The sequence below is a fragment of the Littorina saxatilis genome, linkage group LG5 (genome assembly GCF_037325665.1).
Source record: "Littorina saxatilis isolate snail1 linkage group LG5, US_GU_Lsax_2.0, whole genome shotgun sequence".
Taxonomy (NCBI): Eukaryota; Metazoa; Mollusca; class Gastropoda; order Littorinimorpha; family Littorinidae; genus Littorina; species Littorina saxatilis.
The window spans coordinates 21,275,652-21,290,435 of NC_090249.1; the positions used below are offsets into that span (position 1 = coordinate 21,275,652).

General features: G+C 44.8%; 1 protein-coding gene across 1 annotated transcript; it reads right to left on the minus strand.

Moving 5' to 3' along the window:
- Positions 1–93: 93 nt before the first annotated feature.
- LOC138966546 (dimethyladenosine transferase-like) lies at positions 94–14,549 on the minus strand. Its single transcript, XM_070338817.1, has 13 exons — positions 14,470–14,549; positions 13,556–13,657; positions 13,146–13,219; positions 12,807–12,893; positions 12,410–12,471; positions 11,858–11,951; positions 11,513–11,562; positions 4,803–4,926; positions 4,265–4,357; positions 3,875–3,939; positions 2,103–2,166; positions 783–889; positions 94–341 (listed from the first exon to the last, which is right to left on the minus strand). The coding sequence occupies exons 2-13, from the start codon at positions 13,611–13,613 to the stop codon at positions 299–301; spliced, it is 921 nt and encodes a 306-aa protein (XP_070194918.1). The 5' UTR covers positions 13,614–13,657; positions 14,470–14,549; the 3' UTR covers positions 94–298.
- Between the last annotated feature and the right edge of the window lie 235 nt (positions 14,550–14,784).

Consider the following 14,784-nt stretch of genomic DNA (forward strand, 5'->3'; position numbering starts at 1 on the left):
GTGTGTGTGTGTGTGCGCATACATGTATATTTAGACTAATTCAATTGTGTACTGTACTATGTGACACATACTCTCAACGCACCACAGCAAACATTTAATCATTAATAATGTCAGTTTTATTATTTACACTGTCTGTACAGCAGTAAATCAACATTCACTGCAAGACATCTCCAGAAACATAAATGTCATTAGCACAGAACTTCAAAAACTTCAAACTATCTTGGTAGATTCCATGTCACTGCTTGTTTGAAAAAGACTTGATTTCTATCACATATGACGGTTGGTTGCAGCTTCTGTCCTAGGAGAAGTGAATACCCATTGAGTTGAAGTCATGAAGAAGCCTGGAAAAACATTAATAAAAGCAAATCATGTTCAAACAGGCACACAAACACTGGAATGCATGCACACACATAGGCAAACAACAAGTGTAAAAACACTGAAGTAAATAACTAAACTAGCTCTGCAACAATACCACACTAGTTGTCAACAACCTCAGGGTAAAAAAAAAAAGCAACTTCTTACAGTATTTATAACTCCTCATTGCTATTATGTGAATCGGAGATGAGTACAAATGCTAGACCAGTGGAAATTCACGGTAAAAGAAAGTTTTACCCCATTTTTTAACTCGCTCACAAAACACAATCAAGTCTCTCTCTCTGTCTTACTCTCGGTCTATCTGTCCTACTGCTGTGTACGTATGTCAGCCTGTCTCCGGGTTGGTTGTTCTGTCTGTCTCTGTTCTGGTGTGAACGAAAGGAAAGCAAGAAAATGCATAGACTCACTGTAAGAAATCATCCTGATCCATCGTTCTGGCTCTCTTCTTCTCAAAGCCATTCTTCTCCAGTAGGTTGTTGATGGTGGTCTTGATGTCAAAGTCTGTCGGCACTGGCTGCAAACAGAGACACATCAACTTCCACCTTTAGATAGCTTAGATCTGATAAACAAAGGGAGGTAAGCGCTCTAAATGCATACAACATGTGTAATGGAGAAAGTGAGAGTTATAAGGAAGCAGTCTCCTGGCACCTGAGAGAATAACAAGCATTGCAATGAACAAGACTTTCATCCTCAGATAGCTTATGCAACCAATGCAAGAAAAGCATCAAGCTACTTTTAATCATAAATTAAAAAAAAAAATAAAATAAGATTTTTCTGTTGGATTGGTAAATTTTTTTTTTATTTTCAAAGCTCCAGACATCGTTCTTAAGATCCCCAAATTGCAGATTTTTCTTCACAATTTCATATCGGGAAGATTATCTTGGAGTATAAAGCGTATGTTAAAAAAGCAATCAAATGGCAAAACAAAAAGAAAACAACAGCAACCAGTTCAGGTAAAATCTTTATCAAATTTTTGTCAGACAGTCGTACACCCAGCCCTCCGACCATCCCCTTCGTTCTGCTGCTGACCCACTCCGCCTTCACATCCCTCGCTCGAAACTGCTGGTCAGCGTGCATTTTCCTCCGCGGGCCCCTCCGTCTGGAACTCCCTGCCGCTTGAGCTTCGCCAGAGCCCCTCTCTTGACGCGTTCAAGAGTAGGTTGAAGACTCAGTTCTTCCCGTAGCTGGCTGCGACTTTCATGTTCGACGTGATGTGTTGTGCCCCAAAAGACATTCTTATGCTGTGCTCTGTGAGAGGTGTTTTCTTTGTGTTTAATATTATTTTGTTTGGACCTAGCTATTGATGTGTACATTGTTGTTAAACAGTTGTTTGTTGTATGTTTATCAGGGTTTGCTAGTGTGTGATAGGGTTCGTGTCCGTCTGTAGATGTTAGTTTCTTTGTTAGTCCTGTGTTGACAACTCTTCAACAAGCGCTTAGAACTGTACCCACGGAATACGCGCTATATAAGCTTCATATTGATATTGATTGACTTCATCAGGATGGTGAGGATGCAATCAAATGGCATCCAAAGAGCTCTGGACAGAAAACTAAAGATAGTGCTGCTTAAATATTCCCTTCCATCACAAAGAGGTTGTCAAATTTTTCTTCTTCCTGTTGAGTGATTCATTACAAAAAAATGTCTATTCAGAAGATGTGCTTTCGCCAGATAAGGCAGAGATAAAGAAGTCACAAAAAAGGACATTCAAAACAGAATAACAAACTTACAATGTTTTTCACTGAACAGTGAACTCTGTAGTTTTTCTCCAGTAGATCCAGCACTTTTGTGAATCTGACGGAAAAAGAGGCACAATTATTTCACAATTACTTTATGCATATGTGCACACAGACACACACACAGACATATCGACCACATCACAACAGATAGACAGACACCCACACACCCACACACACACATATCGACAATCACCACAAAGGGTTGAAACCACACATGAATGGAATGGAACTCACAGCTATTACAACAAAACTGTCACTGTCAAATTCACCCATCTCACAACGTGTTCAAATACAAGGTGAACACACATACACAAAAACAAAGGCAACTCCCTCATCAGTGATGTCAAGCCTAACTGATTTAAAGGATGCTTTACTTTCTCCGACTTGTGTATTTGTGTGTGTGTTGTGTGTGTTTCTTTCTGTGTGTGTTTATGTGTTTGGTTTTGTGTGTGTGTGTGTGTGTGTGTGTGTGTGTGTGTGTGTGTGTGTGTTTCTTTCTGTGTGTGTGTGTGTGCGTGTGTTTTTCCTCTCTTTTTATTTTTTTTTTCTTCTCCCTTTTTCTTCCTCCCCCCCCCCCCCCCCCCCCCCCCTTTATGAGTGTGTATTACTTATGCCTGTGCCCTTGACATCATCAAACCACTTCTCTCCCCTTTCATTCATTTCCGTTCCTAGAGTTCCTTCCCCTTTTTGCGTGTTCCCCTCCATTTTCTTTCAAACCCTGTTCGTTCCGTGTTGCGTCTGCTTTTTGTTATATTTAGTCAAGTTTTGACTAAATATTTTAACATCGAGGGGGAATCGAAACGAGGGTCGTGGTGTATGTGCGTGTGTGCGTGTGTGTGTGTGTCTGTGTGTGTGTCTGTGTGTGTGTGTAGAGCGATTCAGACTAAACTACTGGACCGATCTTTATGAAATTTGACATGAGAGTTCCTGGGTATGAAATCCCCGAACGTTTTTTTCATTTTTTTGATAAATGTCTTTGATGACGTCATATCCGGCTTTTCGTGAAAGTTGAGGCGGCACTGTCACGCCCTCATTTTTCAACCAAATTGGTTGAAATTTTGGTCAAGTAATCTTCGACGAAGCCCGGACTTCGGTATTGCATTTCAGCTTGGTGGCTTAAAAATTAATTAATGACTTTGGTCATTAAAAATCTGAAAATTGTAAAAAAAAATAAAAATTTATAAAACGATCCAAATTTACGTTTATCTTATTCTCCATCATTTGCTGATTCCAAAAACATATAAATATGTTATATTCGGATTAAAAACAAGCTCTGAAAATTAAATATATAAAAATTATTATCAAAATTAAATTGTCCAAATCAATTTAAAAACACTTTCATCTTATTCCTTGTCGGTTCCTGATTCCAAAAACATATAGATATGATATGTTTGGATTAAAAACACGCTCAGAAAGTTAAAACAAAGAGACGTACAGAAAAGCGTGCTATCCTTCTTAGCGCAACTACTACCCCGCTCTTCTTGTCAATTTCACTGCCTTTGCCATGAGCGGTGGACTGACGATGCTACGAGTATACGGTCTTGCTGAAAAATGGCATTGCGTTCAGTTTCATTCTGTGAGTTCGACAGCTACTTGACTAAATATTGTATTTTCGCCTTACGCGACTTGTTGTCTTTTGTGTTCTTTTCCTCATGAAGCTTCCAGAAGCGAAAATTCGTAATCGTCTTGTGTCGTCTTTGTATCGGTGAGTACAGTAATCCTTTGTTTTTTAACTTTCTCCGACTGAAAATCCATCTATTCACCTGAAAGACGCTCCAATGGTCTTGTTTTTCCTTGAGAAACAAATGCGCACCAACCCATCCCATTCCTGTCAACACAGTGAATATGACCTTGAATGCTAAGAACACATTCAAAATGGAATTTGAATTACAGTATGATGTATACTAGTGGTAGTTAAAAAGTTAAAAGCAACATAATAAAACATGAAATCAAATATCAGAATTTCCTGAATTTACAGAGGAACTAAAACCTTCAACAGAACTGAGTGCTTTAAATTCTGTTTTACTTTTTCATAATCCCTGTTCACAGACGACTATCCTAGAAAAGCTTGAAACGATTGTTTGAAACAAACGTCAACATTGCCATATTTATAAAAATACAAAGCTGCTGCATTTAAAATATTAAAACTTTACCTGAAAGTTAATGGGTGGAGGAGGATTCCGAGGTTCAATTCTGACGACACTGGATTCAACCTTTGGAGGTGGCCTGAAGTTGTTTTTGCCGACCTGCAAGCATCACAAATTCAAAATAAAAGTTTAGAAGCACATACATATTCACATACAGTTTTATTTTTTGACTGTGCACTAAGCAACACACACAAAGTTAAAAACTTCTGGAATGTTTGATTCAATATTTGCATAAAAATTACACTAACAAAATTTTTTTACAAGGAAAAGCAATTTTCTAAGTTTCATCATAAGTGCTAAAGGTTCACGAGGCAGCAAAACCATGAAACTATGCACCATCATTGCCGTGAAAATAGAAAAGAGAATGGCTCAAATTTTCAGAACATCAGATTCAATATCTACACACAAGACTTTGGACAAATTTGCCTGAGAACTGCGGGGAGGGGGAGGGGAGGGGAACACAGAGATGTCACTCAAATGCAAGCAGTCTTCAAACTTAGAGAAAACTCCTAATCCTATTAATATTATGCAAACAATATCACACCTTTAACAGATGGTTGACCCTAGCCAGAAGCTGTGTGTTGACTGAAAGACGGCAGTAGAGTTTGTCTCCAGGTTTGGCCGTCAGTCTCTCTGCAAACTCTTGTTGAAACATCAGAATGGCTGCCCTGCACACAAAAAATCAAGGCTAAATATCCTCAGGACTAAAACACATAAGGGAATCCTCGTACATCATTTTATGTTTTGTGACTGTTTCAAGACCAATGTTGACGAGTGGAAAGCTATTTGAACTTTTTCTTGCCAGTTTTCTCCTCCGTTATTACAATCTATACTACCTGCAGGGCTCAAAGGACTCCCTCAGCGGAATTTAGCGCGTCCTGTGACCCGCTCTTTTCAGGCTAAGTGTGAAACGAGACCCCCTCCATGATTTTTTGGTTTGCATTTGTCAGCTTCTAGTGCATGCAGTATGCAGGAATGCACAGTTTGGAAAGCCCTGACCTGCCATTAGTATCTTTTGGTGCCCATTAAACTCCGGACTACAGTCACAATATTAGGGATTTTGCATCCTTTGAACTTCAGGAATGGTATCAACTAAAGAAAACATATCCCACGGGGGGATATAAATCGAAAATTTTTAAGTAAATTTTCATTTCATTAATATACTTACCCGAATCACATAAAGAGCATTGACGCAGTCTGAATAGCTAAGGTCTGAAAAGGCTACCCGTCTTAAAGTTTAAAAGGGAAGCAACCCAACCACAAAAAAGGTAAACACAGCTATGGCAACGACCATATACCCGGGGAGTTACCTCCCCTGCCGGGTATGTGACGTCACTTCCATTGCTGCACCACGTGGTACACTCATTCGACATTAAAGAAAACTAAAATATCATAAGCGGGGTTGGCGGGAGGGAATACACTATGTGATTCGGGTAAGTATATTAATGAAATGAAAATTTACTTAAAAATTTTCGATTAAATTACATATTCTTACTCCGAATCACATAAAGAGCAGATAGCATCAACAAGGCGGTGGGAATGAAAAACCAAACTCACCTCAAACCCTTGAAATGAACTGGCCACCTGCGATCAAGGCAGGCAGCGTTCTTGAACCATCTTGCCGAACAGCGGAGACATCTCTGAGGTAAAAGTTCAAAAAGACATCCTCAGAACGCCAGTAGGCTGTGCGTAGAACCTCGTCCAGCTTTCGTGACCGTAGGACGGCCAAAGATGACGCCCAAGCTCTGGTTTCATGAGCTCTAGCAGAGTTCAGAGGGAAAGCAGGCAGTGCCCCCCCCTTTTCCGCAAGGTTCCACTCATATGCTTGTTTTATCAGAGCGGACACCCACCGAGCCATTGTCGTCTTTGCAATATCCTTATTTCTCACAGTATTAATGGAGATAAATAAGAGATTTTGAGATTTCGACCTAAGCGGTTGAGACCGGGCAAGGTAGATGTCAAGGGCTCGCACAGGACAATTAAGGGCGTCCGGATCTCCGGGAGCCAGTATGCTAGTCAGAGGTTTGACGCGAACCAGAGGCGAGGCCTGGTCAGGGGTCTGGTTCTTAGCCAGAAAATGTGGCCGGAAACGCAAGGAAATAGAACCATCAGGTTCTTTAGAGATATCCTCCGGGTTTCCGGAGAGCGCATGGATCTCACTTCCTCTGCGCGCAGAAGCTACTAGTAGCAGAAAAAGAGTTTTGCGCGTCAGGTTAGCGAAACTCGCCGTGACCAGAGGTTCAAATCGTGCAGAACGTAAGAACTCGAGTACCAGGAAAAGATCCCATTTTGGCATGGGGGAACGAGTAGAAATCTCTTTAAGGGCAGCGCCCTTAATCACCCGTGAAATGACTCCACTGACGTCAATAGAGCGGCCCATCTGGCGTAAGGTTACCGCAATGGCAGATCTCCTAACTCTCAAGGAGGAAGCAGAGGCTCCTTGAGACGCAAGCGAAGAAAGATGGTTTGCCACGTGCATAGACCGAGGGGCTAGCGCGTTCAAACCCTGGGCCTGACACCAGGCAACCCAGGCCTTCCAGTGGGAAGCATAGACTGACGACGTAGAAGCCCTATGAGAGCGTTCCACTAAGTCGAGAGTCTGCTCAGACGCACCAGAACGCCTCAGAAAGGACCGGACAACCTCCACACGTGAAGATTCAGAGACGAGGGATCCTCGTGTGGTATGCCGGTGTGAGGCTGCACCAGTTCCCCTTTTGTGAGAAAAAGCGGAACTGGTGGACCGTGGGCGAGCCTTAGAAGGTCCGGGAACCAAACCTGAGACGGCCACAAAGGAGCGACCAACAGGAGATCCGGACCCTCCATTTCCGCCTTCCGAAGTACTCGACTGAGTAGCTGGAAGGGAGGAAAGGCGTAGGCCTGAAGCCCTGTCCAGGGAAAGGCCAATGCATCTGTCTGCCAAGCCTCGGGATCCGGGAATGGCGAGACGAAGATTGACAGCCTCTTCGAGAAACGGGTGGCAAAGAGATCCACCAGAGGCTTTGGGACGAGGGCCCAAAGGCGAAGCAGTGCCCCTTGAGTGATCGTCCACTCTGATTGAAGCACTTTGTCGGAGCGACTGAGCGCGTCCGCCAAAGTGTTCAAGCTCCCCGGAAGGTACCTGGCTGTGAGAGTGATCTGATGGTGCCAGCACCAGACCAGAATCTCGCAGGTCCTTCTCGAAAGAGAAGGGGACCGCGACCCCCCCTGCTTGTTCAGATAAGCTGCCACAGTCGTGTTGTCTGTGAACAGACGAACATGATGGGCGTGAAGGGAGGGCCGAAACTCCTCCAGAGCAAGGGCCACAGCCTCGAGCTCCAGCAGGTTGATGTGCCAGTGGCTCTGCTCTGCCGACCACAGGCCCGACGCAGTCTGTCGGTCTGTGTGCGCTCCCCACCCCGACAGAGACGCATCTGTGAAGAGGTCCGTGTCTGGGGGAGGCAAGGCGATCGGCACACCTCTGCAGACCCAGTCCGAGTCCAACCACGGAAGGGTCGCTGACTGGAACCATCCCTGGAGAGGGACGAGGACGTTCCAGTCCACATGAGCAGAGTCCACATACGGCTTCAGAGCAAGCTGAAGAGGCCGCTTGTGAACTCTGCCCAGAGGCACCAAGAGAGCCATGGATTCCATCTGTCCCAAGATGGATGCCAGCGTCCGGAGGGAAGCCCGCAGGAGAGGCAAAGTGGACCTGATAAGCGCTTGGAGCTTGTCCACCCGCCGCTGAGAGGGTTGGACAGTCCAAGGGACCGTGCTGAAAGACATTCCCAAATAAGTGAACGTCTGCGACGGAATCAGTTCCGACTTTGTTGTGTTGATCGAAAAGCCCAACAAGTGGGCTTGACGAAGAACAGACTGGGTATGACCCGAGCAACCTGTCCGGCTTTGGTTCATGATGAGCCAATCGTCCAGATATGCCCTGAGCCGGATACCCTGCGACCTCACCAGTGCGCATAGCTGTCTCACGACCATGGTGAAGACCCAAGGTGCGAGAGACAGCCCGAAGGGAAGAGCGCGGAACTGGAAGATCTGATCGCCCCACCGGAAACGGAGCCATTTCCGGTCGGACGGATGCATGAGAATATGAAAGTATGCATCTGTCAGATCGATGGAGGTCGCCCAGTCTCCTGGACGGAGGGAGTCCCTGACCGAAGCCGGCGTCTCCATCTTGAACCGTATCGTTCTCAAGAAAGTGTTGAGCTGCGATAGGTCCAAGACGGGGCGCCACCCTCCTGACGACTTGGGAACGGCAAAAAGCCGCCCGTAGAAGCCCGGAGAGCTGTGGTCTAGGACTTTCTCCACCGCGCCCTTCTGCACCAGGGTGACAATTTCCGCCTGAAGGACGGACCTTGCCTCCTGCGAGGAGGGGGGCCTGCATGCCGGCGGACGCCGGGAAAGCGGCGCCTTTTTGTCCAGCCAAAGTAGACGAAAACCCGATCCCACAACGCCCACTATCCACTGGCTGTGTATGGTGGCCGACCAGTGTGATAGAGCCCGGGAGGGGCCCCCCGCCATCACCAGAGTGGAGGGCGGGGGGGGGGGGGGGTGAAACCGGGAACACTTCATTGGGGGTGGGGCTTGCTGCTAGAGCCACCCCGCCCCCTGCCGGACGCTGATCTTTTTCTCGAACCCCTCCAGGGTTGAGAAGAAGACTTTGTCTGCTTCGTGCCGGCAGGCTTAGACGAGCCGGAAGCCTGAGGAGGCTTGGGCTTAGAAGTCTTAGCCTGCTTGAAAGCCTGAAGGGAGAAGTCCGAAAACTGCTGATCCCTGTTGGACTGGATCTCTGATATTCGCGCATCGAAAATCAGAGGACCGAACAGAGACCCCTCCACAACCGGCGAAGCTCTGAGTGTGTCCAGCGTCGTTTGCTCAGAAAACTGAGAGTGAGCGAGGAATAAATCCCGACGACACGAAACAGAGTGCACATACTGAAGGGCAGACAGACGCATCTGTTCCTCATTGACCCTGGCCAGGGCCGAGAGGAGCGTGGACACGTCATCAGCGTCCTGCTCGCGACTGAGCAAGAAAGGATCAAGCGTCTCAGTAAGAGCGCGAGAGAGAGATCTGATCAGAGTCTCCGAGATGGAGGACAACTCCAGGAGTTGCCGACTGATCTCTTCAGAAGCCAGAAGAGTGTGATCAGGCAAGACCACACCCGAGGAAGGCTTGATTGGCTTGGCCAACAGAGGATGCAAGTCCGGCGTAACAGACAGAGTTGTACGCGGAAGAGCAAAAGAAGCCAGTAAGTTGCGAGAAAACTTCGGCAGCACGAACTTCTTAAGACCAGAGGGGGTAAAAGAAGAAGCGTGAGCCATAGAAGCTAGGTAAGACTGAGCCTCTTCCGGAACTGGACCGTGCGGAACCAGTAACGGAACAGGCGTGCAGGGGAGACCACTTCCGGCAGGAGATGGACGAGCCAAAACCTGAGACAGCTGATATGCCACAGAAGGAGATTCGGCAAAGCGGAAGCTCTCGTCGCCCTCCTTCGCATACCGGAAGTCAGCCATAGCTGACGGAGCCGCTGAGGTTGAAGAACCCTTAGCAGAAGCACCTTCCGGAAAATACCGGGAAGTAACTTCCGCGGCAGCCTCCAAAGCACGCTTGAGCTGCGCCGGAAATCCCGAGCGAGGTTGCTCACTGGCTACAGACTGAGTGTCGGAATAGCCATGATCAACTTGACCGAAGTCAACTGAACCGGAAGCAAGCTGGCGGTCAGGGTAAGCCGAAACCGGAAACCCCCCAGACCGCAAACCGTCATGTCCCGTAACCATACCAGCAGGCAGAGAAGGGAGCGCTGACGGCAAGCTTGAAGCCGCCGGAACCGGAAGGGGTGTCGACCCAACACCAAAGTGAAGGGAAGAATGCCCCAAACGTCCGTAGTCAGGAAGCTGACTCTCAACCAAGGACATCCGAGAAGGAGTACCCGGAAGAGAGAAAGCAGATCCGGTCTGAGCCGGAAACACGGCCGGCGAAGCCACACCTTGATGTGGAAACGCTGGTCGTGATGACTGAGGCCGGAAGCCCTGCTGCCCGGAGGCCAGTCCACAGTCAACTCCAACACCTGCCGCTGAATGGGAGTGTGAAGGAGGACCTTCGCTTCCGGAAAAACCCGGAAGCGCGACTTCCGAAGGAAACCGCCCTTGCTCAGAAACGAACTCACGCTCAATGGGTACTGAACGAGACTGAGCAGGAAAGCGGGAGTGACCCGCGCCAGGTGAGCTCCGTCCCAGCAGGGACAGTCCAGTGGCTTCACTAGAGCCGAAGGACAAGCTCGACGTACCTTGAGAGCTCCCCGCGGAAGCAGAAGCCGAAGGAGTAGTCAAAGTTCCGGTAGCACAGGAAGCCGTCACCACAAAACCGGAAAAGGAAGCCAAAGAGCGGGCATCGCTCACTGCAGGCGGATGTACGGTGCTTTCCGGTGGAGTAGCACGCTTAAGTTCGTCGCGAACTAAACTGCGAATCTCTGGAACCAAAGAGCTCAACAACGAAGACACAAGTGAAGCTTGCCCGTCTGAAGAAACGGAGGACGAGCAAGCCGCCGACGTAACGCAAGTAGAAGTAGTACCGCTCGCGCTAGCGTGTCCGGGAGGAGAAATGGTAACAGACATGACAGTGTTTTTCTCTTTGTCCGAAAGGACAACTAACACAGGTTTAGAACCTTGAGAGGATGATTTAGGTTTAATTTTGCCCTTAACATCGCCCTTGCCACGTCTACTCGCGTTCTCTGCCATGCCGGCCAAAATGCAAATGGCGGCCAACACAACACAACAACAGTTACTGACAAAATTTCACAAGTCCGAAAAGGACGAAAATTATCAATAACCAGCCAAAAGTTCTTACGATAGGTAAGGTAAAATGGAAAGAGCTCACCAACTACCAGGTAGAGGGAAAGCAGACGGGTAGGTGGTCGGTGGGTGTTATGAAAACTCCAACAACGCACAGAGCCTATGGAAAACACGACCTCTCGTCAGAACTGAAAGATGTCGAATGAGTGTACCACGTGGTGCAGCAATGGAAGTGACGTCACATACCCGGCAGGGGAGGTAACTCCCCGGGTATATGGTCGTTGCCATAGCTGTGTACCTTTTTTGTGGTTGGGTTGCTTCCCTTTTAAACTTTAAGACGGGTAGCCTTTTCAGACCTTAGCTATTCAGACTGCGTCAATGCTCTTTATGTGATTCGGAGTAAGAATATGTAATTTAATCTACCACACTGAAAGACAACCTGATAATAGGTAATATGCATAAACTGACTCACCTAAAAAAGGGTCTGTGCAATAGAAGCTTGAAAACAAAAGGTGAAGAAATCTGAAGAAGAGACGAAAAACATTTAAGATGTACCCATATCAAGTTTAAGAACTTAAAAGCATGAAATGCCAAGTACACATATTGTGAAATTTTTGGTTAAGAATAAGGAAGAACCAAAATCAAGCATTTCAAAATCATCATTGAGGTACAACAAGGGAGACAACCCGTATTTCAAATCAGAACCTAAGTGTAAAAGATAAGAAAAACTGAACATTTACAAGTCACTGCCTTTACCTTATTTCAAAGATTTGCAAAGGTGTTACAGATCAGATAAAACATACAACAATGAACTTACCTGGTATGGCAAGTTGGCGACACAAACGTTGAAGAAAGGTAGATCTGTCTTGAGGACATCCCCAATCAGCATGTGTAGTTTACTGGACAAGGGACTGCACACAGATAAATCCGTCAGTCAGTCAGTCAGTCAATAGTGAATCAACCACCCACTAAAATATTTTACAAAGTTACAAGGCTGAATTAAAAATCTTCACTTCAGTTCAACTGCTACACAGTAACTTTTGCAGATCACTCAAGCATAAATAAATGTTCCACAAAATGAAAAAACAACCCACACAAAAACAACCTCCCAGTTTTATCCACGAAGGGCGGAGGGGGGTGGGCGGGGAAGAGGGAGATATGTTGGAGTTCTATCTGCAAGGTGTGCTCAGGCATGAGATTATTCTTATAAGCCTGATAGCACCACCCTCCCCACCCAAAAAAGTGTTGTTGTTGATTCATGTACAATACTGCAAAATTGTGCAAGCTTGGGATCTGAAGAATAACCTCTGGAGCTTCAGTAATGCTAAATGGTGGAAACTCTGATCTGTGTGCGCTGCAAAATACTTACCTTCCCTGCACTCGTTTTTGTACCTCAGCAACCATCCTGGGGTCAACTTCACAAGCAATCACCTGTAACAAGTAAGAACAAATATTGACAAGTTCTTTATATTCTCTACAAATATAGCACAAAATAATCTTTCAGCAGAAATCAGCAAGCATTTATTGCTAACAGTGACACTGTAAAAAAAAAATTAAATAACAGCCACAAGAAAAACAACACTAATCCAATTATGCAACTAACATAATGTTCAGCTCACATAATGTTCTCTCGGATAAATCTAAAAAATAACATTGCTTTGAAAAAGTAAAATTAGAGCATTGAAATTTCTGGTTGAGCTCAAAAAGGTTGTACAATACAATGCATCTAAGTTAATCTAACTGACAGGAACAAAAGCTGACTTTACCTTTTTGGCCTTCTCCAGCAGCTTGACTGTCATGTTACCTGTACCTGGGCCAACTTCCAGCACCGTGTCTGTTGGCAGTACACCTGACTAAACACACACACACACACACACACACACACAGTTTAGTCCAAACCGTTTTAACTGAGATGGGGGAAAGGACAGTCACAGGGGAATTTTATTTTACAGTTTTACTTCTGTGATTACCAAAATGTAACAGATAATATATATTCAATATAAAAACAAATCAGCATTTCTTCTTAAAGTTACATGTGTACATGTTTAAGAATCTAAGTAAATTGCATAGGTTCTTCATTTCCAAACCTTCATAACTCAGCTCACCTTCTCAACCATGGAGGTAATTATCATTGGATTTTTCAGAATATGCTGTCCAAGTGTTGTGTTGAAGTTGATTCCTGAAACAATGTCAGGATTTTTTAAAATTTTATAGATGACCAGCAGACAAACATTGTCAAATACTATGCTGACACATTTAACAGGGCAATAATAAATAGTAGACATTTTTCCCCACGTCGTAATTGTATACTGTTGGCATGCAGTCAACATAGGTGAGTGTCTTTTTTTTCTTCGATAATACTGAATCAGTGGCACTAAAAACAACCCTCTAAATCAGTGGCAGTGCTGGCACTAAAAACAATCCTCTAAAATCAGTGGCACTAAAAACAACCCTCTAAAAGGGGTTTGCAACAATAAATAAGTAAATAAAAGAAAAACTGGTAGAAGATGCAAACCTTGCTTCTGTACTTCCTGGTGCTGCCTGGATCTCTTGGCTGACCTGACCTTCGGCATCTTGCCTGCTTCTGCTCTCAGACTGGGTGTCTTTCAATTATGACCTGAGCAAATACAGATCTATATATATTATATTCAAAGGGATGCAGAAATTAACACATGACTGCTCACCTGTACTAGTAAAAATGTTGCTGGGTGATATTGAAAATTGCAAATGACTCACCTAACGAGAGAGCAGTAAGTTTGTGAACTACTAGTACTCAAGTAGCAGTTTCCAAGTGTACAGTTGTTCACTTTGTTGCCAAACATCTCTGTTGCCAACATCTCTTTTGCCTACTTATTACAATTAACGTTCAAAATTGGTTTGAATAACACTGCACTTTGTTCTCAACATTGAAAAATGTGTTAAATTAAATTAATGGAAAGACACATTTTTTTCAGGAGAAAATAAATATAGATTATATATGAACAAAAAAATTGGGCAAGCGGAAATTTCTGTGGATTATTGAATTACTGGGGACTGGAGGACATAATGGTCTTGGATTAAGATTCACTAGAAAGATGAGGAGAGGGGGGTTTCACAACGCAATTTGTTCGATTCTTGACTGAGTCAGTACAGATTCACATTTCATTACTCTCAAGGCAGTTGGGTGGGTAGTTTTGGGTTTTGGTGGGTATACACCGACATGAATTATTGTTCCCTTACGTACCGTGTACTGTCAGTCTCAGACTGTACAACCATATCCCATACAGTAGCATACTTATTACTAGCATGCAAGGTGCTGAATGAAACGACAGGCAGATAGCTTTTTCTAACGCGAAGTTCGTTAGCTTTGATCAGTGACATTAGAATTGTACGCTCCAAATTCGCTGGCTAAGGTATTCTGACTCAAGAAAACGCAAATACTCCACTTACCTTCGTTTCAGTACTTTCACAACACGTGAAATCAAAACCGGAAGTAGCTTTATAGTACCGGAAGTTTTGCCTCACGGGCACGTCTTTTAACCTCACACCATAGAAATGTGTTTTTTCTCCTTTATTCAATGTAAGGCAACAAAAACAAAAATAGTCTGTTTACGGTAACCCGACCGACCCTATTTTTTTCGCGCGACCCTAGACTTTTTTTTTTGGCATTTGGGGGGAAAAAAAAAGAAAAAAAAAATCTTTTGGTTTTTTTGCAAAATAACGTAAAAATATGTTTTTTTGCACACAAAAACAAAAAACAAAAAC

Excerpts from the sequence above, each read along its gene's own strand:
- LOC138966546 (XM_070338817.1), bottom strand. The coding sequence starts at position 13,613 with ATGCCGAAGGTCAGGTCAGCCAAGAGATCCAGGCAGCACCAGGAAGTA. Across the intron at positions 12,894-13,145 it reads TTACCTCCATGGTTGAGAAG|TCAGGTGTACTGCCAACAGA; the intron begins GTGAGCTGAGTT and ends GTGTGTGTTTAG. Across the intron at positions 11,563-11,857 it reads TCGCCAACTTGCCATACCAG|ATTTCTTCACCTTTTGTTTT; the intron begins GTAAGTTCATTG and ends TCTCTTCTTCAG.